Source organism: Crinia signifera, chromosome 6, assembly GCF_055691185.1.
Source record: "Crinia signifera chromosome 6, ASM5569118v1, whole genome shotgun sequence".
Taxonomy (NCBI): domain Eukaryota; kingdom Metazoa; phylum Chordata; class Amphibia; order Anura; family Myobatrachidae; genus Crinia; species Crinia signifera.
Genome location: NC_139222.1, coordinates 283,550,376 through 283,574,402, shown reverse-complemented (window position 1 = coordinate 283,574,402; position 24,027 = coordinate 283,550,376). Strand labels below are relative to the sequence as shown.

The window sequence follows — 24,027 nt, the reverse complement described above, 5'->3', positions numbered from 1 at the left end:
ATGCTCATCCCACGCTACCGAGCACCCTAACCGGCTTACCGGCACTAGTGACTGACAGGCAGTGTAGTGTTACTCCGACCTGTCACTCTCCGAGTTGCAGGCCCGCAATAGGAGTTTACTCAGACACCATAGGAGACCAGCCGCCATTTAACCATTCAGCCTAAACAGAGGTGTTATTGCCGCTTATCTTAGGCTTATTGTTATATATGCAACTCCTATATTATTAGGCTATTGACGGCATCAAACTCATTATAGTGCCAGCATAAGGACTGACACTTTAATAAGCTGCGGTGGTCTCTCATGATGTAATGTAATCAGAGTCGCAATACAAGGAAAAATCACCTTGTTTTATAAACACCTCTATTGTCTCTTTCTAAACTTCTACAATATGTTGTGTGTGTTTTAAATATTTAACAATTTTTATCTTTGTCCTATTAAAAGTTAATTTTTATACTACATTTGGTGCACCATACAGTACATAAGAAAACTTCTGTGTTGTGCATGATACAGGTTGAGTATCCCTTATCCACAATGCTCGGGAATTTTGGATAACGTATTGTATCGTATTTCAGAATATTTTTATATTTCAATGATGTATCTTGAAGTATCTTGCATTTATGTTGTATGAACACATCAACCACATGAAATACACACAAATATATGGTACTTATGTAGTATCTGGGCGTCCGATTTAGAAATCGGATCGGATCGCATCGCATCGCATGCGACCAAATCGTATGCGATGCGATGGTCCTTTTCCTTTCCCCACTATCCAAGTGGGCATGGAGTTGGATATAAACCTGTGGCGAGCGTAGCGAGCCACCGAGCCCGAAGCGTGGCGAGCGTAGCGAGCCCCGCGAGGGGACACAGAATACTTTTTAAGAAATATGCGTTCGCTCACTACGCTTTGGGCTCGGTGGCTCGCTGCGCTCGCCACGCTATATAAAATCAACTCTATGCCCACTTGGATAGTGGGGAAATGAACAGGACCTTCTTAACATTGAATCCTATGCAAAATCGCATCGAATCGCATCGCATCTGATTGTATGCCTTAAGGTAAGGCATACAATCACAAAATCGGCAGCCCAGATACTACATAAGTACCAAATATATTTTATTTGTGCATAAAACAAGGTTTCAAAACATGAAACAAAGTTTGTGTACAATGTTAAATACTGAATTTGAATGCCAAGCAATCGTTTTATTGCAGATAATTAGTGCCAGTTCCATATCATGTCCCCAGTAGTGCCAGTTCCATATCATGTCCCCAGTAGTGCCAGTTACATATCATGTCCCCAGTAGTGCTGGTACAGATGTCCCCAGTAGTGCCAGTTATATATCATGTCCCCAGTAGTGCTGGTACAGATGTCCCCAGTAGTGCCAGTTCCATATCATGTCCCCAGTAGTGCCAGTTCCATATCATGTCCCCAGTAGTACCAGTTACATATCATGTCCTCAGTAGTGCTGGTACAGATGTCCCCAGTAGTGCCAGTTCCATATCATGTCCCCAGTAGTGCCAGTTCCATATCATGTCCCTAGTAGTGCCAGTTACATATCATGTCCTCAGTAGTGCTGGTACAGATGTCCCCAGTAGTGCCAGTTACATATCATGTCCCCAGTAGTGCCAGTTACATATCATGTCCTCAGTAGTGCTGGTACAGATGTCCCCAGTAGTGCCAGTTCCATATCATGTCCCCAGTAGTGCCAGTTACAATATCATGTCCTCAGTAGTGCTGGTACAGATGTTCCAGTAGTGCCAGTTACATATCATGTCCTCAGTAGTGCTGGTACAAATGTCCCCAGTAGTGCTAGTTCCATATCATGTCCCCAGTAGTGCCAGTTACATATCATGTCCTCAGTAGTGCTGGTACAGATGTTCCCAGTAGGCTTTAGCAAAAAAAAAAAAAAAAATCACTTTCTGGAATGTATGGTTTTCGGAATAATTTAGATAACGGATATTTGGATAAGGGATACTCAACCTGTAATATGGCAGTTACTGGGATGATCTCTGTATTTTACGGTGGTCTTTAGCATGCTGTCTGTATTGTATGACGGTCAGTGGAAAGCTCTCTGTAAAGTATAATTTTCTCTGTATTGTATGGTGATTGCTAGGATGCTCTCTGTATTGTATAACAATCACTAAGATAAAGTATCTTCTGAAGGATCATCTTTTGTATGCTCTACATATTTTAGTGGTCACCATGTTGCTATCTGCATTGTATGGTTGTCAGTAGGGTGCTTTTTGATTGGCATGGTGTTCATTAGGATGCTCTGTTTGGTCACTAGAATGCTTTCTGTATTATATGGCTGTCCCTTGAATGCTCTCTGTATTGTATGGCAGTCACTAGGATGGTTTCTGTCTAGTTTGGTGGCCACTACAATGCTCTTTCTGCTTCATTGCAGTCACTAGGATTCACTTTATATTGTATATCAGTCACTAGGATGCTCTCTGTATTGTATGCCACTAGTTAGTTAATGTGATTTTTTTTTCCTTCCTATTTGACTTTAATCTTTCATTTGAACCCCTTCCTACTTTGGTTGTAGATTGTAGCCACAAGAACCACGGAGCTCCAATGGTTGTTTGCCGCGTTCTGGAAACATCTGACACCGCAGTTATGTTCAGATGCTGAGACAAGTGGTGTTGAATTCAATGAATGCAAACAATGCTCAGGGAAGCAGTGATACAATGGAACCTAGTGACTGGTGCGTTCCTAAGGGACACTCGCTCACACTATTGTAAGTGTATCTGACAATGCTGCAATGTTTTGTTACCTGCCTGGTAATCTGAGGATGGGGAAATATGGCCGCTTGCCGACAACTGGTCATGGTGGCTGTGATTTACAGGGAGGGGACTGAGAGCCGGACTGTCGCCTGTGTGATTCTAAAAACTACAACCACACACGTCAGGGTTTCTCAGAGCTGTCCTGAAGAATGGATCACCGGGCGATACACCTGTTACTACTGTACTTCTGATAGGACAGCGGAGCTCAGGTAATCAATGTGCCCACAGCCAGAGTTGTCCTTCAGAATGGATCTCTGGAGGCAGTGGTGGCACCAACCAGGTGAGGGGGGAGGGGGGGTGCCCCGCGTCACCCTCAAAGTGCTGCCGATGACAGCCCCTTTACGGTGGACATGCCCCCAGAGTGCAGAAAACAGGGTCCTCTGGGGCCATGCACCTACAATTAGGCATTGCTCCCTTGTCCAAACAGCCACACCTCCAGCACAACAGATGGTGGTGGTGGGGGGTGCCTAGACATAATGGGCAATAGGGGAGTCAGCATACCCAGTGACACCTCTGATTAGTGGAAACACTGTTACTACTGGGAGTGTTAGATTAGGGTTAGACTAGGGTTAGGGTTCGACTAGGGTTAGTGTTAGATTAGGGTTAGATTAGGGTTAGATCACAATTAGGGAATGGGATAATTTGATCAACCAAATGTTGGTCGACAGTCATTAGGTCAACTCCTTTGGTCGACATACTGGAAGGTCGACAGGTGTCTAGGTCGACATGGGACAAGTTTAACAGACTACGTCAACACATGCGTTAGGTCGACAGTCAAAAGTCGACATGGGGTTTTAACTGTATTTTGACCCAAATGTCTACACAGTCGACATGGACACAGTTTTAAGTGCACCACATCCCCTCGCATGGCTCGCTGCGCTCCGGTCACTGTTTTATTGTCCCCATGTCGACTTTTGACTGTTGACCTAACCCATGTTGACCTAACGCATGTGTTGACCTAGACACCTGTCGACCTTGTCCTTTGTCGACCAAGACACCTGTCGTGTCGACCTTGACCCATGTCAACCTAGACCCGTTGACCTTCCAGTATGTTGACCCAACGGTGTCGACCTAATGACTGTCGACCATCTTATGGTGGACCCATTGACCGTATCCCACAATTAGATTATGGTAAAAGGTTATGGTTAGGGTTAGATTAGGGTAGGGTTAGATTATAGTTAGGGTTAGATTAGGGTAGGGTTAGATTATAGTTAGGGTTAGATTAGGGTTAGGGTAAAATTAGGTTAAAATTAGGGTTACATTATGATTAGGGTTAGAATAGGGTTAGATTGGGGTGCAATTAGTATTAGATTATAGTTGTATTAGGATCAAATTATGGTTAGGGTTAGATTTTGTTTAGGGTAATAATAGGGTAAGATTAGGGTTAAGGTTATATTTTGGTTAGGGTCAGACTAGGATCATGTTAGGGTTAGGTTATGGAATAGCCTCCTATCAGAGGTGGTAGAGGCAATGTACACATGCTTGGGATAGGCGTATTGATATCCTTACAAAGAAATACGGATCAAATATGGTTTGAGGTAACATGCATAAAAAGGGGCAGAGTAGATGGGCCAAGTGGTTCTTATCTGCCGTCATATTCTATGTTTCTGTGGTTAGAGTTAGATTATGGCTAGACTAGGGTTAGTGTTATATTAGGGTTATATTAGGTTTACTTTATGGTTAGGGTTAGACTAGGATTAGATTATGGTTAGGCTTAGATTAGGATTAGATTATGGTTAGTGTAACACTAGGATTAGATTATGGTTAGGGTTAGATTAGATTATGGTTAGGGTTAGACTAGGATTAGATTATGGTTAGGGTTAGATTATGGTTAGGGTTAGACTAAAGTTAGATTATGGTTAGGGTTAGACTAGGATTAGATTAGGGTTAGGGTTATATTAGGGTTATATTAGGGATACTTTATGGTTAGGGTTAGACTAGGATTAGATTATGGTTAGGGTTAGACTAGGATTAGATTATGGTTAGGGTTAGACTAGGATTAGATTATGGTTAGGGTTATATTAGGATTAGATTATGGTTAGATTGTAGTTACATTAGGGGAATTAGGGTTGGATTATGGTTAGGGTTAGATTAGGGTTATAGTAATTTTTTGGTTAGGGTTAGACTAGGGTTAGATTATGTTAAGATTATGGTTAGGTTAGATTATGGTTAGGGTTATAGTATGGTTAGATTATGGTTAGAGTATGGTTAGATTATGGTTAGGTTATGGTTAGAGTATGGTTAGATTATGGTTAGGGTTAGAGTATGGTTAGATTATGGTTATGGTTAGAGTATGGTTAGATTATGGTTGTGGTTAGATTATTTGGTACTTGTGTATTATCACGGCTCCCACGATTTCCATTTTATGGCATCTTACACAATTTAAAATTGTATACCATTGTATATGGCATACAATGAGATGAGATTTTAAATTGTATAAGCAAACTAATGGGTGCTTATAATGTTAAATGCACCCCCACGCCACCCCCACTGTCAACGCCAGCCCGAAGCGTGGCGAGCGCAGCGGTACGTGTCCTCCGACCTTTTCATACCCCCACTATCCATGTCGGCGTGGAGTTGATTTTATATAGTGTGGCGAGTGCAGCGAGCCCCGCGAGGGGCTGCGTTTTACTTTACATGTATTACGCATCCGCTCGCCACGCTTCGGGCTTGGTGGCTCGCTGCGCTCGCCACACTATATATAGTCAACTCCACGCCGACATGGATAGTGGGGGTATGAAAAGGTCGTAGGATGCGTACCGCCGTCCCTCACGGGCTCGCTGCGCTCGCCACGTTTCGGGTTGGCATTGATAGTGGGGGTGGCGTGGGGGTGCATTTAACATTGTAAGCACCCATTAGGGTGCTTATACAATTTCAAATCTCATCTCATCTCATTGTATGCCATATACAATGTTAAGGTGCCCACACACGCACCGATCCCGGCGGTGCGATGCTATACGATGGGGTGCGCGCTCCCGCGGCACCCCATCGTACAGTACAAAAAGTATGTGCTGCACATACTTTTTGTACTAGCTTTTTCTAGCATGCACATCGCATGCACAAGGCATATGATGCGATGCTATGTGTGCTAGTTAAGCCCACAACGCACGCCGGGATCGGTGCGTGTGTGGGCACCTTTATACAATTTTAAATTGTATAAGATCGGGTCCCATTGCAGCACATCTCATCTCATTGCATACCATATTAAGCCTTATGGTATGCAATGCGATGGGTGCCGTGATAATACACAAGTACCGATTACTTTAGGTTAGACTCTGACAGTTGACACAATATCATTCTGAATGTTCTGATTCAGACCTGATCGCTGTTGTGTGAGTTTCCGAGGTCTGTGAATAGATAGTCGCCAGCACACAGAGTGAAATCCCGCCCCGTACAAGTCTGCAAATGATTGTGATTGGATCACTGATCTGCAATTCAATTCGCAACTCACCATTGGATGATTCTCCCTATCTGTGTATAACTCTGACCCGTGCACAATTCTGCAACAGAGACAGGCGATCGTGTCACAGCGCCTCCGTCACAACACCTGGGCATCTGTTACCACCCACAAACGCCAACTTCCCGTCAGTCAAACTGGGGGGGTACGTACTTCTAGTACAACACCAAATGTGTGGAGCACATTGCGGTGCCCATTGCCATTACTAGTAGGGGGGCAGACCAAACCGGGTGACACCATCCGAAGATGTGATATCGTACATCCGAGTAGGTGACACAAACATAGCAGAACTGCTCTGCCACTTACATGCCACTCCTGCCAGGGACAGTCTGGGGCTGTTCAGCAGCACCCGGAGCAAAGGACAAGCCCCTATAGTGGTCCAGGCACACGGTCACGCCCAGGTAAACACCTGAGTGGGACTAGGCACAGTGATGTCTTTACCTTCAGTTAACATTATGTCACACAGTGACCCCTGTTGAAATGGCACAGCACCCCCCTTCCCCATTCACAATATACAGCAAAGCTCCCTTTGTTCACATGCCACACAGTGCCTCCAGTTCACATCACTCCACACAGTGCCTCTGTTCACATATATGTCACAGTGCCCCTAGTACACATTGCACCGCACAGTGCCCCTGTTCGTATTTTGCAGCCACACCTGCAGTGCACATGGTTTTGCCCATCTAAGAAGGATTTTGTCAGAAAGAATGAACCAAAATAAGGCCCTATGTCACAGTGCTCCTAGTACACATTGCACCGCACAGTGCCCCTGTTCGTATTTTGCAGCATAGTGCTCCTGTTCACATTACATCACACAATGCCCCCAGTTCACATTATGCAACATAGTGCCACCAGTTCACATTATGCCACACAGTGCCCCATGTTCACGTTATGCCACAATGTGCCTCATGTTCACATTATGCCACACAGTGCTGCCAGTACACATTATGCTGTGCATTGCCCCTGTTCACGTCATGCCACACCATGCCCCATGGTCAAATTATTCCACGCAGAGTTCCTTTTCACATTATGCCCCCTGCTCACACTATGCCACAGAGTGCCCCCTGTTCACATTATGCCACAGTGCTCCCAGTACACATTATGCTGCGCATTGCCCCTGTTCACATTATGCCACACCATGCCCCATGGTCAAATTATTCCACGCAGAGTTCCTTTTCACATTATACCACACAATGCCCCCTGCTCACACTATGCCACAGAGTGCCCCCTGTTCCCATTATGCCATATAGTGGCCTATTCACATTATACCAAACAGTGCTCTTGTTCACATTATGCCACACTGTGCCCTTATGTTCACATCACACCACAGGGTGCTATCAGTACACATTATTCCACACATTGCCCGTTCACATTATGCCGCACGTTGCTCCTGTTCACATTATGCCGCACATTGCTCCTGTTCACATTATGCCGCACATTGCTCCTGTTCACATTATGCCGCACATTGCTCCTGTTCACATTATGCCGCACATTGCTCCTGTTCACATTGTCATACAGTTCCCGCTGTTTACATTATAGCACAGAGTGCTACCCGTTCACATTATGCCACACATTGGGGCAGATGTATTAACAAGAGATAAATGCAAGTGTGATAAGGAGAGATAAACGTCTAGCCAATCACCTCCTTACTGACTTTTTTCAAACACAGCCTGTAACATGGCAGTTAGGAGGTGATTGGCTGGACGTTTATCTCTCTTTATCACCCTTGCATTTATCTCTTATTAAGGCTTAGTACATCTGCCCCATTGCTCCTGTTTTCATTATGCCACACAGATCGCTACACAGGGCAGTAAGGACAGTGAGGGGAAAAGGCAGGGGCAGGTCTTATAGTACAGTTATGGGGGATGGCATATGGCTGTACAGGACAGTGAAGGGAAAGGGCCAGGGGCAGGTCCTGTAGTACAGTCAGGAGGAGGGCATGTGGCTGTACAGGACTTTAAGGACAGGGGGGTCATATGGCTGTACAGGACAGTAAGGACAGGGGGGAGGGCATATGGCTGTACAATACAGTAAGGACAGGGGGATAGCATATGGCAGTACAGGACAGTAAGGACAGGGGAGGGTGTATGGCCCTACAGAACAGTAGAGGTGTGTGTGTGTGTGTGTGTGTGTGGGGGGTTATGGCTGTACAGGACAGTAGTAAGGACTGGGGGAGGGCATATGGCTGTACAGGACAATAATAAGGACATAGGGAGGGTATATGGCTGAACAGGACAGTAAGGATAGGGGGAGGGCATATGGTTGTACAATACAGTAAGGACAGGGGAGGGTGTATGGCCCTACAGAACAGTAAGGGTGTGTGTGTGTGTGGGGGGGGGGGGGGGCATATGGCTGTACAGGACAGTAGTAAGGACTGGGGGAGGGCATATGGCTGTACATGACAATAATAAGGACATGGGAGGGTATATGGCTGTACAGGACAGTAAGGATAGGGGGAGGGCATATGGCTGTACAAGACAGTAATAAGGACGGGAGGGCATATGGCTGTACAGGACAGTAATAGGGACAGGGGGTGGGCATATGGTTATCCCCTTCCTGACAGAGCCAGTTTTTGCGTTCCTGACAGAGCCCTTTTTTTCAAATCTGACATGTCTCACTTAAGTGGGGATAACTTTTTTTTGCTTTTACTTATCCCAGTGATTTTGAGATTGTTTTTTCGTGACACATTGTACTTCAAATTAGTGGTAAATTTGGGTCGATACAGTCTGTGTTTTTTTGTGAAAAATACCAAAATGTCGTAAAAAAATGGAAAATTTAGCAATTTGCAAAATGTTAAATTTTCTGCTTGTGAGACAAATAATCATACCACTCAAAATAGTTAATAACTAACATAGACCATATGTCTACTTTATGTTTCCATCATTATTTCAACTTCCTTTTAATTTTTTTGGACACTAGGAGGCTTACAATATGAATAGCAAATTCTCAAATTTTCAAGAAAATTTCAAACACTGATTTTTTTAGGGACCAGTTCAGTTCTGATGTGACTTTGAGGGACTTGTATGTGAGACACCCCCATAAATGATACCATTTCAAAAACTGCACCCCTCACAGTATTCAAAACAGCATTTTGGAAGTTTGTTAACCCTTTAGGTGTTTCACAGGAATTAAAACAAAGTGTAGGTGAAATTTCAAAATTTCATTTTTTTTGCAGATTTGCAATTTTAATACATTTTTCTAAGAAACACAGTACATTTTACTAGAGAAATGTGACTAAAAATTGATTCCCCCAATTCTTTTGTTTTCATAAATATCCTATATGTGGCCCTAGTGTGCACGTTGACCAAACCACAGGCTTCATAATAGAAGGAGCACCTACTTGATTTTGGAGCCTCCTTTTTATGAGATTATTTTTTAGGCACCATGTAGGTTTCTAGGCACCATAAGATGCTAAAATTTAGGAACCCCCCCACAAGTGACCCCATTTTGCAAACTACACCCCTCAGGGAATTCATCTAGGGGTATAGTGTACATTTCAAACCCCCAGGGGTTTCACCAATTTTGATACAAGTGGGCAGTGAAAATGAAGAATTACATTTTTTTACACAAAAATGCAGTTCTGGCTCAAAATTTTTCATTTTCAGAAGGTATGAAGGAGAAAAAGCACCCCAAAATATGTGCCCCAATTTCTCCCGAACACGGCAATGCCTCACATGTAACCAAAAAATACCAGTTGGGTGCATGGCAGGACTCAGAAGGGAAGGAGTGATTTTTGGATTTTGCAGCTCAGATTCTGGTGGAATTTTGGTGGGTGCTATGTCGCATTAGCAAGACCCCCCAAGCACCAATACAGTGGAACCCCCCCACAAGTGACCCCATTTTGCAAACTACACCCCTCAGGGAATTCATCTAGGGGTATAGTGTACATTTCAAACCCCCAGGGGTTTCACCAATTTTGATACAAGTGGGCAGTGAAAATGAAAAATTACATTTTTTTACACAAAAATGCAGTTCTGGCTCAAAATTTTTCATTTTCAGAAGGTATGAAGGAGAAAAAGCACCCCAAAATCTTTGCCCCAATTTCTCCCGAGTACGGCAATGCCTCACATGTGACCAAAAAATACCAGTTGGGTGCATGGCAGGACTCAGAAGGGAAGGAGTGATTTTTGGATTTTGCAGCTCAGATTCTGGTGGAATTTTGGTGGGTGCTATGTCGCATTAGCAAGACCCCCCAAGCACCAATACAGTGGAACCCCCCCACAAGTGACCCCATTTTGCAAACTACACCCCTCAGGGAATTCATCTAGGGGTATAGTGTACATTTCAAACCCCCAGGGGTTTCACCAATTTTGATACAAGTGGGCAGTGAAAATGAAAAATTACATTTTTTTACACAAAAATGCAGTTCTGGCTCAAAATTTTTCATTTTCAGAAGGTATGAAGGAGAAAAAGCACCCCAAAATCTGTGCCCCAATTTCTCCCGAGTACGGCAATGCCTCACATGTGACCAAAAAATACCAGTTGGGTGCATGGCAGGACTCAGAAGGGAAGGAGTGATTTTTGGATTTTGCAGCACAGATTTTGGTGGAATGAATGGTGGGTGCTATGTTGCACCAATACAGTGGAACCCCCCCACAAGTCACCCCATTTTGCAAAGTACACCCCTCAGGGAATTCATCTAGGGGTATAGTGTCCATTTCAAACCCCCAGGGGTTTCACCAATTTTGATACAAGTGGGCAGTGAAAATGAAAAATTACATTTTTTTACACAAAAATGCAGTTCTGGCTCAAAATTTTTCATTTTCAGAAGGTATGAAGGAGAAAAAGCACCCCAAAATCTGTGCCCCAATTTCTCCCGAGTACGGCAATGCCTCACATGTGACCAAAAAATACCAGTTGGGTGCATGGCAGGACTCAGAAGGGAAGGAGTGATTTTTGGATTTTGCAGCTCAGATTCTGGTGGAATTTTGGTGGGTGCTATGTCGCATTAGCAAGACCCCCCAAGCACCAATACAGTGGAACCCCCCCACAAGTGACCCCATTTTGCAAACTACACCCCTCAGGGAATTCATCTAGGGGTATAGTGTACATTTCAAACCCCCAGGGGTTTCACCAATTTTGATACAAGTGGGCAGTGAAAATGAAAAATTAAATTTTTTTACACAAAAATGCAGTTCTGGCTCAAAATTTTTCATTTTCAGAAGGTATGAAGGAGAAAAAGCACCCCAAAATCTGTGCCCCAATTTCTCCCGAGTACGGCAATGCCTCACATGTGACCAAAAAATACCAGTTGGGTGCATGGCAGGACTCAGAAGGGAAGGAGTGATTTTTGGATTTTGCAGCACAGATTTTGGTGGAATGAATGGTGGGTGCTATGTTGCACCAATACAGTGGAACCCCCCCACAAGTCACCCCATTTTGCAAAGTACACCCCTCAGGGAATTCATCTAGGGGTATAGTGTACATTTCAAACCCCCAGGGGTTTCACCAATTTTGATACAAGTGGGCAGTGAAAATGAAAAATTACATTTTTTTACACAAAAATGCAGTTCTGGCTCAAAATTTTTCATTTTCAGAAGGAATGAAGGAGACAAAGCACCCCAAAATCTGTGCCCCAATTTCTCCCGAGTACGGCAATGCCTCATGTGTGACCAAAAAGTGGCAGGACTCAGAAGGGAAGGAGTGATATTTGGATTTTGCAGCACAAATTCTGGTGGAATGATGGTGGGTGCTATGTCGCATTAGCAAGACCCCCAAAGCACCAATACAGTGGAACCCCCCCACAAGTGACCCCATTTTGCAAACTACACCCCTCAGGGAATTCATCTAGGGGTATAGTGTACATTTCAAACCCCCAGGGGTTTCACCAATTTTGATACAAGTGGGCAGTGAAAATGAAAAATTACATTTTTTTACACAAAAATGCAGTTCTGGCTCAAAAATTTTCATTTTCAGAAGGTATGAAGGAGAAAAAGCACCCCAAAATCTGTGCCCCAATTTCTCCCGAGTACGGCAATGCCTCACATGTGACCAAAAAATACCAGTTGGGTGCATGGCAGGACTCAGAAGGGAAGGAGTGATTTTTGGATTTTGCGGCTCAGATTCTGGTGGAATGAATGGTGGGTGCTATGTGGCATTAGCAAGACCCCCGAAGCACGGTGAAATTATGAACCTAATAATCCATAGATGTGTGGTATATTTTAAAACACTCCTTTATACATAGGCCGGGTTTGTCGGGGCAAGTGTCACACTGGAAAATAGTTTGCTTTCTTATTCCCTTTTTATAGCAAACTTTGCACCTTTTTTGTGTCCTGCCCTTTTTTCCAGTGGAGGGGATTTCATCAGGAAAATGCTGCCCTGGTACAATACGGGGGCCAGTACTAGAAGTACTGGGGCCCTCTGCCTGCTGTTTCCCAAATATTAGGCCCTTTATGACTTCCTCTTGAAAGTGCATAAATGTCCCCCTCTGGCCGGTAGAACGGAATAGCACGTAAGCGTTATACAGTGCCATCTGGATGATATACAGCCCTGTCACATGGTGCTCTCCACTTCACACACACACCCAGGCCTGGTGACAGCAGAGGAGGTGGGGTTGGAATATTACTATCCCAATCCTTCACATACAAAGTTATACCACAGGTTCCATCACTCACATTCACATCATTTGAAGTACATTCCATTAGAACTTACACTCCTTTCTCGCTGCGTGTTGCAGCTATCTATCGCCCACCTGGGCAGCCAACGCGATTTCTGGAAGATTTTTCTGCCTGGCTCCCTCACTTCCTTTCTGCTGACATCTCAACCATCATCATGGGTGACTTCAACATTGCTATTGATAGCCCAAAATCTGCTGCTCATGCCTCCAAACTACTCTCTCTAACCTCCTCTCTCGGCCTCTCCCAATGGACTGACTCCTCTACTCATCGGGATGGCCACTGTCTTGATCTGATATTCACTAAGCTGTGCTCAGTGTCGGAATTCACCAATTCTCCTTTCCCTCTCTCAGATCACAACCTTATCACCTGCATGCTGTCCTCTAGTACTTCTAACTCAAAAACACAGAAATCCTTTAATCCACCTCAAGCCCGCAGAAATATTAATGATATTAATTTTCAAGTACTCTCCTCCTCACTGCAACAACAGCTTGCTCCTATTTCTGCATTCACTACTCCTGAGATGGCGGTATCACACCTAAACCTAACCCTCAAAACAGCCCTGGATGAAGTGGCTCCAGTTACCCACCACACTCCACGTAGGCCTAGACGCCAACCGTGGCACTCTAAATTAACGAGACACCTACAAAATATCTCACGCAAAGCTGAGCGTAAATGGCGTAAATCTCACAGTCCAATGGATTTCTTTACATATAAGAATATCTACCAGTATTATAGTTATGCCCTGGAAACTGCCAAACAAACATATTTCCAAACTCTCATTTCTGCTCAAGCTTCTAACCCAAAACGACTTTTTAATACATTTAAATCCCTTCTCAACCCTCCCTCACCCAAGCCACCAACCACTATCCATGCACAAGATCTTGCTTCCTACTTCAGGGATAAGATTGACAAGATCAGAGATGAATTGGTATGCTCAAACTCAGTTGGTGATATGCTCAATTCCATACCTGAGCCCTCTGAAGCATTTGCTTCATTTGATCCCACAAATGAAGATGAAGTATCTGCACTTTTCTCTGCCTCCCACTCTACTACTTCTCCTCTTGACCCTATACCCTCGCAAATAAGTAAATCTCTGTCTCCTGTGCTCATTCCAATCTTAACTAAAATCTGTAACCTCTCTTTCTCTACTGGTGTCTTTCCTTTATTGTTCAAACAAGCAGTTATTACTCCGATTCTGAAAAAACAGAATTCTGATCCAAGCTCTCTCTCAAACTACCGTCCCATTTCTCAACTTCCATGCACCTCCAAACTACTTGAAAGACTTGCTTATACTCGCCTCACACACTTTCTTAACTCGCACAACTTAATGGACCCGCATCAGTCAGGCTTTCGTGCCCAACACTCCACAGAGACAGCACTGACTAAAGTTGTGAATGATCTGGTCACTGCTAAGTCTAAAGGCCACTACTCACTACTAATTCTTCTAGATCTCTCTGCTGCTTTTGACACTGTTGACCACACACTTCTCATACAAACACTACAATCCATAGGTCTTAAAGACACAGCCCTCTCTTGGTTCTCATCCTACCTCTCTAACCGCTCCTTTAGTGTTCGTTTCTCTGATTCTACCTCCTCTTCGCTACCTCTTTCAGTTGGAGTACCTCAGGGTTCAGTTTTAGGTCCCCTGCTTTTCTCAATCTATACCTCATCTCTTGGCAAACTAATCCGCTCTTTTGGATTTCAGTATCATCTGTATGCGGATGATACTCAGCTCTACCTATCCTCCCCGGACCTGTCCCCATCTGTATTGAGCCGTGTCTCTGAATGCCTTTCTGCTGTTTCATCCTGGATGTCATCTCGCCACCTCAAACTTAATATCTCAAAAACAGAATTAATTATATTTCCGCCAATAAATAGTAGTTACCAACCTGATATCTCTATCGCTGTTGAGAAGATGACAATCACTCCTACCTCTCAAGCTCGCTGCCTAGGTGTTATCCTTGACTCAGAACTTTCCTTTGTACCCCACATTCAATCTGTCTCAAAATCATGCCACATGCACCTAAAAAACATATTTAAAATTCGCCCTTACCTTACACAAGACACTGCAAAAACTCTAATCCATGCTCTCATCATCTCACGCATTGATTATTGCAATAGTCTCCTTATTGGCCTTCCCCAATACAGACTCTCACCGCTACAGTCCATTATGAATGCAGCTGCAAGGCTAATCTTCCTAGCCAGACGTTCATCGTCTGCAAAGCTACTCTGTCAGTCACTTCATTGGTTACCTGTATTCTACCGTATTCAATACAAAATTCTTCTACTTACACACAAAGCCATAAACCAAACTACACCAACATACATATCTTCTCTTATCTCAAAATATCATCCAACACGACCTCTACGCTCCTCCCAAGATCTGCGTCTCTCATCCACACTCATTACCCGCTCCCATTCCCGACTGCAGGACTTTCTTCGTGCTGCACCCACTCTGTGGAATGCCCTCCCAAGCACAATAAGACTCTCCTCCAGTCTCCAAACCTATAAGCGTTCCCTGAAGACTCATCTCTTCAGGCAAGCTTATCAAATACCAGAACCAGTCATAGAACCTTGCGTTCTGGTGGAAACGATGCAATAAAGAATACAGTATCTATCCTTATGTATCAATGCCTATTTCCCTATAGATTGTAAGCTTGCGAGCAGGGCCCTCCTACATTTTGACTGTCTGTAAATACACTGTTTTGTTGTATCACTGTCTGCTATTGTAAAGCGCAACGGAATATGCTGCGCTATATAAGAAACTGTTAATAAATAAATAAATAAAATATACACGGCCAGCTTCTTGTACCAGATTTTTGTTTTCCGCAGGGCACTGTACGGCTTCAGTACCTGATCTGAAAGATCCACTCCGCCCATGTACCTATTGTAATCCAGGATACAATTAGGTTTTGAGGTGTGGGTACTGGTACCTCGTACAGGGACGGAGGTGGTACTGTCTCCGTGAATTGTTGTCAGTATAAGGACATCCCTCTTGTCCTTATATTTGACCAACAACATATTTTCGGTGCATATTCCCCTGCTTTCACCCCTTCTCATTACTTGGGCAATGTGCGTTTTTGGGAGGCCTCTTTGGTTCTTGCGCACAGTACCGCAAGCTGCTGTACCTCTTGAACCAAGGGCCTTAAACAGGGGGATGCTAGTGTAAAAGTTATCCACATAGAGGTGATAACCTTTATCCAGGAAGGGGTGCACTAAATCCCAGACAATTTTTCCACTAACACCTACGAGGGAGGGGGGGCATTCTGGCGGTTCAATTCTTGAATCCTTCCCTTCATATACCCTAAACCTGTGAGTGTACCCTGAGGTGCTTTCACACAGCTTATACATTTTTATGCCATACCTTGCCCTCTTACTGGGAAGGTACTGGCGGAATTTAACCCTTCCTTTAAAATGTATAAGGGACTCGTCTATGCAAATGAATTTATCTGGGATGTACATGTCTTCAAATTTGGCACTGAAATGATCAATGACCGGCCTGACTTTGAATAGCCGGTCAAAGGTGGGATCATCTCTGGGTGGGCACAGTGTATTATCGTTGTAATGCAAAAATTTAAGGATTGTCTCAAATCGAGCCCGGGGCATGGCCATACGGTAAAATGGGGTGCTGTACAGAACATCTGTACTCCAATATTGCCTAATTTCTGGCTTTTTTTACTATGCCCATATGAAACACCAGACCCCAAAACGTCATCATCTCTACTGCATCTACAGGGGTCCACCTAGCAAATGATGACGTGGGGTTTTGAGCAATAAACTGCTGGGCATATAAATTAGTTTGGTCCACCATTAAATTTATAAAATCATCAGAGAAAAATAATTTGAAAAAGTCAATTTCTCTGAGACCTGTGGAATCAAATTGGATTCCTGGCATGGCCAAAAACTCAGGAACCTGGGGCTCAAAATTGTCTGGTGGTGGGGTCCATACGAGATCAATTATTGGGGGGGGGGTCTCAGCTGCTCTACGGGGGCGTCTTTGAGGGGGTCCCTCATCACCAGAGGAGGAAGAGGAGCTTAAGGCGAATCCTTCAAATTCCCCGCTTGCATCACTGGCTGTGTCAGAGTCAGAAGCAAGCATGGCATATGCCTCCTCCGCTGAATACATTCTTCTGGATGACTGGGATGACATTTGGGATGACATTTGGGATGCCATTTTTATTTTTGTGTTACTGGTAGTGAAATGTTTCAACACGTGTATAGTGTAGGGGGGGGTACAAACTTTATTTCAACCCGGGGGGTATGTAGTGTGTAGTGTGTATGTAGTGCAGAAAAAAAAAAATACTTTATACAAAAAAAAAAAAAATTGAAGGGGTTAAAAAAAAAAAAAATTGAAGGGGTTAAAAAAAAAAAATTGAAGGGGTTAAAAAAAAAAAATTGAAGGGGTTAAAAAAAAAATTGAAGGGGTTAAAAAAAAAAAAAAAAAGGTCCTGCGCCAAAAATTTAGCACAGATGTTGGTCAGCAGTAACGTCCGTCACTGAACAGCGCTCAAAGGCAACAGGAATTTGATCAAAAAAAAAAAAAAAATAGATCAACCCTGTGCCGAAAAAGATGATCAGTGATGTACGTCACTGATCAGCGCACAGCGGCCACAGGACACCCACAAAATCACAGTGTGTGTAAAAAAAAAATTAAAAAAAGACCCCACAGCACACACAAAAAAAAAAAGGTGATCAGTGATGCGACACTGATTACCAGTGAGGGGCAGCAGGTGCACAACCTTTGGTGCAACTGACAGTGCAACTGGCAGGTATATATAAAAAAAAAAAACCTCTGCACCCCCAAAAAGTTGCTGATCATCTCAGATATAGTGATCAGCACAAAAGGCGGGGGCAGCAGACACAAAATTTAGCACTCTCTATCACTCTCTGTCACTATCTCTCTCTATCTCTCACTATCTAACACTCTATGACACTGCAGCAGCAGCAGTGACAGGTATATATATATATAAAAAAAAAACCTGCGCCCCCAAAAAGTTGCTGATCAGTTAATTTATACTGATCAGCACAAAAGGGGGGGCAGCAGTCAGTTATATAAAAAATATATAGCACAATCTGTCACTATCTCTATCTCTCTCTCTATATCTCTCTCTATCTCTCTATCTATAACTATCACACTGCAGCAGCACAAAATATAGCACTCTCTGTCACTAGGCCTCTCTATCTCTCTCTCTCTATCTCTCTCTATCTCTCTCTATCTCTCTCTCTCTCTATGTCTCTATCTATAACTATATCACACTGCAGCAGCACAAAATATAGCACTCTCTGACACTATCTCTCTCTATCTCTCTCTATCTAACGCTATTACACTGCAGCAGCACAAGTTCACAACACAGGAAGTCACAAGTAACAGGATCCAGGAAGCATCCAGCACACTACAAGCAGTGATGAAGCAGTGATCAGGCAAGGTATTTGCAAGGATCAGGTAAGTATTTGGCAAGGTTCAGGTCAGTATACTGCGGCAGCTAGGCACGGTGACCGCACTGCACGCAATTCCAGACCGGAATGGCGTCTGCAGTGCAGTCACCGTTAGTTTAAATCCCCCTCCTTGGCTGTGATTGGTCCGTCGGTCCGACGAACCAATCACGGCCTTTGGGGGCGGGCGGGGTGAGGTGGGGTGACACCAGTGTCACCCTTACACCCCGCGGTGATTGGTGCTGTACTTTACAGCACCAATCACCTCCGATCGCGTGTCACCGGCGAACGTTATTCGCCGGTGACACAGAAAACGCTGTAATTGGCTGTTCACACTGAACAGCCAATCACAGCGATCGCCGACGGGGGGGCGGCATCGCAGCCCCCCCTGGGCATGCACGGACATGTCTGCTGTCAGGGACAGCAGACATGTTGAAACTGTCACCGCGTCTATAGACGCGGTGACAGTTACAAGCCATGACGTACATTTACGCCATGTGTCGGGAAGTACTTCCCGACCATGACGTAAATGTACGTCAATTGTCGGGAAGGGGTTATACAGGGCAGGGGAAGGGCATATGGCTGCTCAGGACAGTAAGAACTGGGGGCATATGGCTGGACAGGACAGTGTACAGGACAGTAAGGACAGGAATAAGAATATGGAAGGGCATATGGCTGTACAGGACAGCAAGGACAGGGTGAGGGCATCTGGTTGTGTAGGGCAGTAAGGATAGGGGGTATATGGCTGTACAGGACAGTAAGGACAGGGAAGGGCATATGGCTGTACAGGACAGTAATGACAAGGGGTAGGGCATATGGCTGTAAAGTACAGTAAAAAGAATAAGGGAGGGCATATGGCTGTACAGGACAGTAAGGACAAGAGGATGGCATATGGCTGTAAAGGACAGTAAGGATAAGGGGGAGGGCATATGGCTGTACAGGACAGTAAGGACAGGGAGGCATATGGCTGTACATGACCGTAATAAGGACAGGGGGGGTATGGCTGTACAGGACAGTGTATAGGACAGTAAGGACAGCGGGAGGGCATATGGCTGTACAGCCCAGTGTACAGGACAGTAAGGACAGGGGGAGGGCATATGGCTGTACAGCACAGTGTACAGGACAGTAAGGACAGGGGGAGGACAAATGGCTGTATAGCAACGTGTACAGGACAGTAAGCAGAGGGGGGAGGGCACATGGCTGTACAGCACTGTGTACAGGACAGTAAGGACAGGGGGGAGGGCACATGGATGTACAGCACAGTAAGGACACGGGAGGGCACATGGCTGTACAGCACAGTGTGCAGGACAGTAAGGACAGGGGGAAGGCACATGGCTGTACAGGACAGTGTATAGGACAATATAGGACAGTAAGGACAGTGGGAGAGCATATGGCTGTACAGCACAGTAAGGACAGGGGAGGGCACATGGCTATACAGCACAGTAAGGACAGGGGAGGGCACATGGCTGTACAGCACAGTGTACAGGACAGTAAGGACAGGGGGGAGGGCACATGGCTGTACAGCACAGTGTACAGGACAGTAAGGACGGGGAGGGCACATGGCTGTACAGCACAGTAAGGAGAGGGTGGAGGGCACATGGTTGTACAGCACAGTGTACAGGACAGTAAAGACAGGGGAGGGCACATGGCTGTACAGCACAGTGTACAGGACAGTAAGAACAGGGGAGGGCACATGGCTGTGCAGCACAGTGTACAGGACAGTAAGAACAAGGGGGAGGGCACATGGCTGTACAGCACAGTGTACAGGACAGTAAGGACCGGGGGGAGGGCACATGGCTGTAAAGGACAGTAGGGGGCAGGTCCTGCGGTGCAGTTAGGAGGGGTTAGCCGGTCCCCCGTCACGTTTGTTATGACAGCCCACCCTGCCTGTCCCGGGACACTGGCTGGTCTCTCTGAGCTGCAGCCGCCGGGGATCTGCTGCCGCCGCCGCCGCTGAATGCTTCTGGCCGCCATGAGTCAGGCCCGGGACCCCCGAGAGCAGGAGCAGCCCGGGGGAGCCATCCGCCCGCAGCCGGCACAGAGGTCAGTGCTGTGTGTAGTGTGCGGAGCCGCCTATGTACTAACTGTCCCCGGCTGTATCCTGCCCGGGTTATACAGCAGGGCTATGTACTAAGCTCCGGCACTGCCCGGGTCACATCACTCACATGGCGTTATACAGGGCTATGTACTAACTGTCCCCGGCTGTATCCTGCCCGGGTTATAATACAGCAGGGCTATGTACTAAGCTCCTGCACTGCCCGGGTCACATCACTCACATGGCGTTATACAGGGCTATAGCAGGGCTATGTACTAAGCTCCAGGAGAGTTCCTATGTGACAAGTGTACACTGTGGGATACAATGTATGTAAATCTTGTGCACATCATGTATGGACTGTAGAGGGTCATATAGACATAGGGGTCTATGTACTAAGCCTTGGAGAGATATATGAAGAGATGGACTCATGGGAAATGCCCTATTCCAGCTTTCCCCGCATTTCCCTTATGTACTAAGCCCCCACCCAGTTTGGTGCGGAGGGTAACGCCAGCAGTAGACGCCTATGGGCTTCTTTCCGCATCTGTGCTGGCATGGGGATTCAGTCGGACCCCTCCAGGTGGCCCCACGGCCACTGTGTCCTTATGCGCAGATGGACTCCCGGGTCATAAACCCAGAGGTCCTGGGACTGGCGGTGATGGCAATCGGCCGCTATTGAAGGAGGCTGCAGCCAGGGACGTGCAGTCAGGGGAGGCAGGGGAGGCAGTGCCTCCCCTGTCATTAATGATTAAAATAATACAAAGAAGATACTTATGACACAAATTCTGTGTCATAAATATCTTCTTTATATTAATTTAATAATTCCCATTGTTGTATAATGTTTCAATTAAATTTGGAGGCATCAAAAGCGGTGCCTCCTGCTTCCCATTACAAAAGCTGGAAGCAGGGGGTGGGAAGGGGGCCGGAACAAGCAATGACTGCATTGTACAATGACTGCTGTCGGCGGCGGGTGGGGGACGTGGTCTGGTGTCACCTGGGTTGCACTGTACAATGACTGATGTCGGCGGCGGCGGGGGGGGGGGGACGGGGGACACGGTCTGGTGTCAGCAGCGGCCGGGTTTGGGGGGTGCAGTGGTGGCTATGACAGTGCCTCTCTGTTCAAAGCCACCACCGCACGTCACTGGCTGCAGCCCATTGTTACTACATATGCGCTATCGGTACATATCGTATCGTGCGATGTGCGGCAGGATGTACCGCAGGTGGTTGGTACATGCCGCCCATAGGAAGGAATTCAGTTGCCAGCGATTATCTCGCCAGCAAATCAGCTTCTTCCCGCTATGTTACAGGCTGTTTGACAAATGACAGTTAGGAGCCAGTTGGCTGTAATGTAATAGAATGAGAGATTCAGAAAATGAGTGGTTTTGGTAATTTATACGACAAACCCAGTGTGATTTTTCAGTGTAAATGATTGGCGCTTTATAAAACCTGGAGATTTCTTACCAAGGGGCCCATTTATCATTGATCGTATTTACAATGCGATCTGGGCGGAATATTACCGCCCAGGATCGCATTGTAAAATAGTGGGATGTCCACTCACAGGGACAGGGCTGCGCGGTTAGCTCTGACCCCCTGCCGATAGCCCAGGTATGCGAAGCCGGGCTGCCTGATAGAACGCTTTGCATCCTCCATAGAAAGCTATGGGGGATGCGGCCGGAAGCAGTGCAGGAGCACTGGATCGCAGCAGGGATCGGAGATCAGAGATCCTTTGATACATTACAGTGATACTTAATATTTGCGGCTAACCCCAGAATAGTTTGATAAATTCCCCGCATAATCTCTCACATTCTGAATCTCTCACCCTATTACATGTCACAGTTTATCTCTCTCCAGTGGTGGTATGTACTAAGTATTGCATCTGCCACCTACCGGGTACATATCAGTGTTAATATCGTCGGTATGTACCTAGAAATGTCATTTACATAACCAACTGTGTTGGTGGAAATGGAAGATTTTCTGTGCAATGTCAACATTAAAAGCTAAATAGTGTATATAGTGGTGTACTGCTATGTATACAGATTATACTGATTATCCATCTACCAATCTCTCTCATTTCTGTGTATCTACCATGCACCGGAAACTAATATCGGGTACACAGTAAAGAGTGCGCATCACTAACGATATAGTGCGTACAATGCGCACAGATATCCTCACCCCGGAGTACGGCTGTCATTAGGAGGACACAGCTAGCGCGCATCACTAACGATATAGTGCGTACACACTGCGCACAGATATCCTCACCCCGGAGTTTGGCTGTCATTAGGAGGACACAGCTAGCGCGCATCACTAACGATATAGTGCGTACACACTGCGCACAGATATCCTCACCCGGGAGTACGGCTGTCATTAGGAGGACACAGCTAGCACGCATCACTAACGATATAGTGCGTACACACTGCACACAAATATCCTCATCCCGGAGTATGGCTGTCATTAGGAGGACACAGCTAGCGCGCATCACTAACGATATAGTGCGTACACACTGCACACAGATATCCTCATCCCGGAGTATGGCTGTCATTAGGAGGACACAGCTAGCGCGCATCACTAACGATATAGTGCGTACACACTGCGCACAGATATCCTCACCCCGGAGTATGGCTGTCATTAGGAGGACACAGCTAGCACGCATCACTAACGATATAGTGCGTACAATGCGCACAGATATCCTCACCCCGGAGTATGGCTGTCATTAGGAGGACACAGCTAGCGCGCATCACTAACGATATAGTGCGTACACACTGCGCACAGATATCCTCACCCCGGAGTATGGCTGTCATTAGGAGGACACAGCTAGCACGCATCACTAACGATATAGTGCGTACAATGCGCACATATATCCTCACCCCGGAGTATGGCTGTCATTAGGAGGACACAGCTAGCGCGCATCACTAACGATATAGTGCGTACACACTGCGCACTGATATCCTCACCCCGGAGTATGGCTGTCATTAGGAGGACACAGCTAGCACGCATCACTAACGATATAGTGCGTACAATGCGCACTTATATCCTCACCCCGGAGTATGGCTGTCATTAGAAGGACACAGCTAGCGCGCATCACTAACGATATAGTGCGTACAATGCACACTGATATCCTCACCCCGGAGTACGGCTGTCATTAGGAGGACACAGCTAGCGCGCATCACTAACGATATAGTGTGTACAATGCACACTGATATCCTCATCCCGGAGTACGGCTGTCATTAGGAGGACACAGCTAGCGCGCATATTTAACGATCTAGTGCGTACACACTGTGCACTGATATCCTCACCCCGGAGTATGGCTGTCATTAGGAGGACACAGCTAGCGCGCATCACTAACGATATAGTGCGCACACACTGCACACAGATATCCTCACCCCGGAGTATGGCTGTCATTAGGAGGACACAGCTAGCGCGCATCACTAACGATATAGTGCGTACACACTGCGCACTGATATCCTCACCCCGGAGTATGGCTGTCATTAGGAGGACACAGCTAGCGCGCATCACTAACGATATAGTGCGCACACACTGCACACAGATATCCTCACCCCGGAGTACGGCTGTCATTAGGAGGACACAGCTAGCGCGCATCACTAACAATATAGTGCGTACAATGCACACTGATATCCTCATCCCGGAGTACAGCTGTCATTAGGAGGACACAGCTAGCACGCTTCACTAACGATATAGTGCGTACACA

The 24,027-nt window shown here is 45.8% G+C and overlaps 1 protein-coding gene across 1 annotated transcript in view; it reads left to right on the top strand.

Annotated features, from left to right (window-relative positions):
* Positions 1 to 20,138: 20,138 nt before the first annotated feature.
* Positions 20,139 to 24,027, top strand: part of RBM20 (RNA binding motif protein 20) — a 216,305-nt gene continuing 212,416 nt past the window's right edge. The window contains exon 1 of the mRNA XM_083149840.1: positions 20,139 to 20,332. Within this exon, the coding sequence (XP_083005966.1) occupies positions 20,247 to 20,332 (86 nt within the window). The 5' untranslated portion in view covers positions 20,139 to 20,246. The remainder of the gene's footprint in view (positions 20,333 to 24,027) is intronic.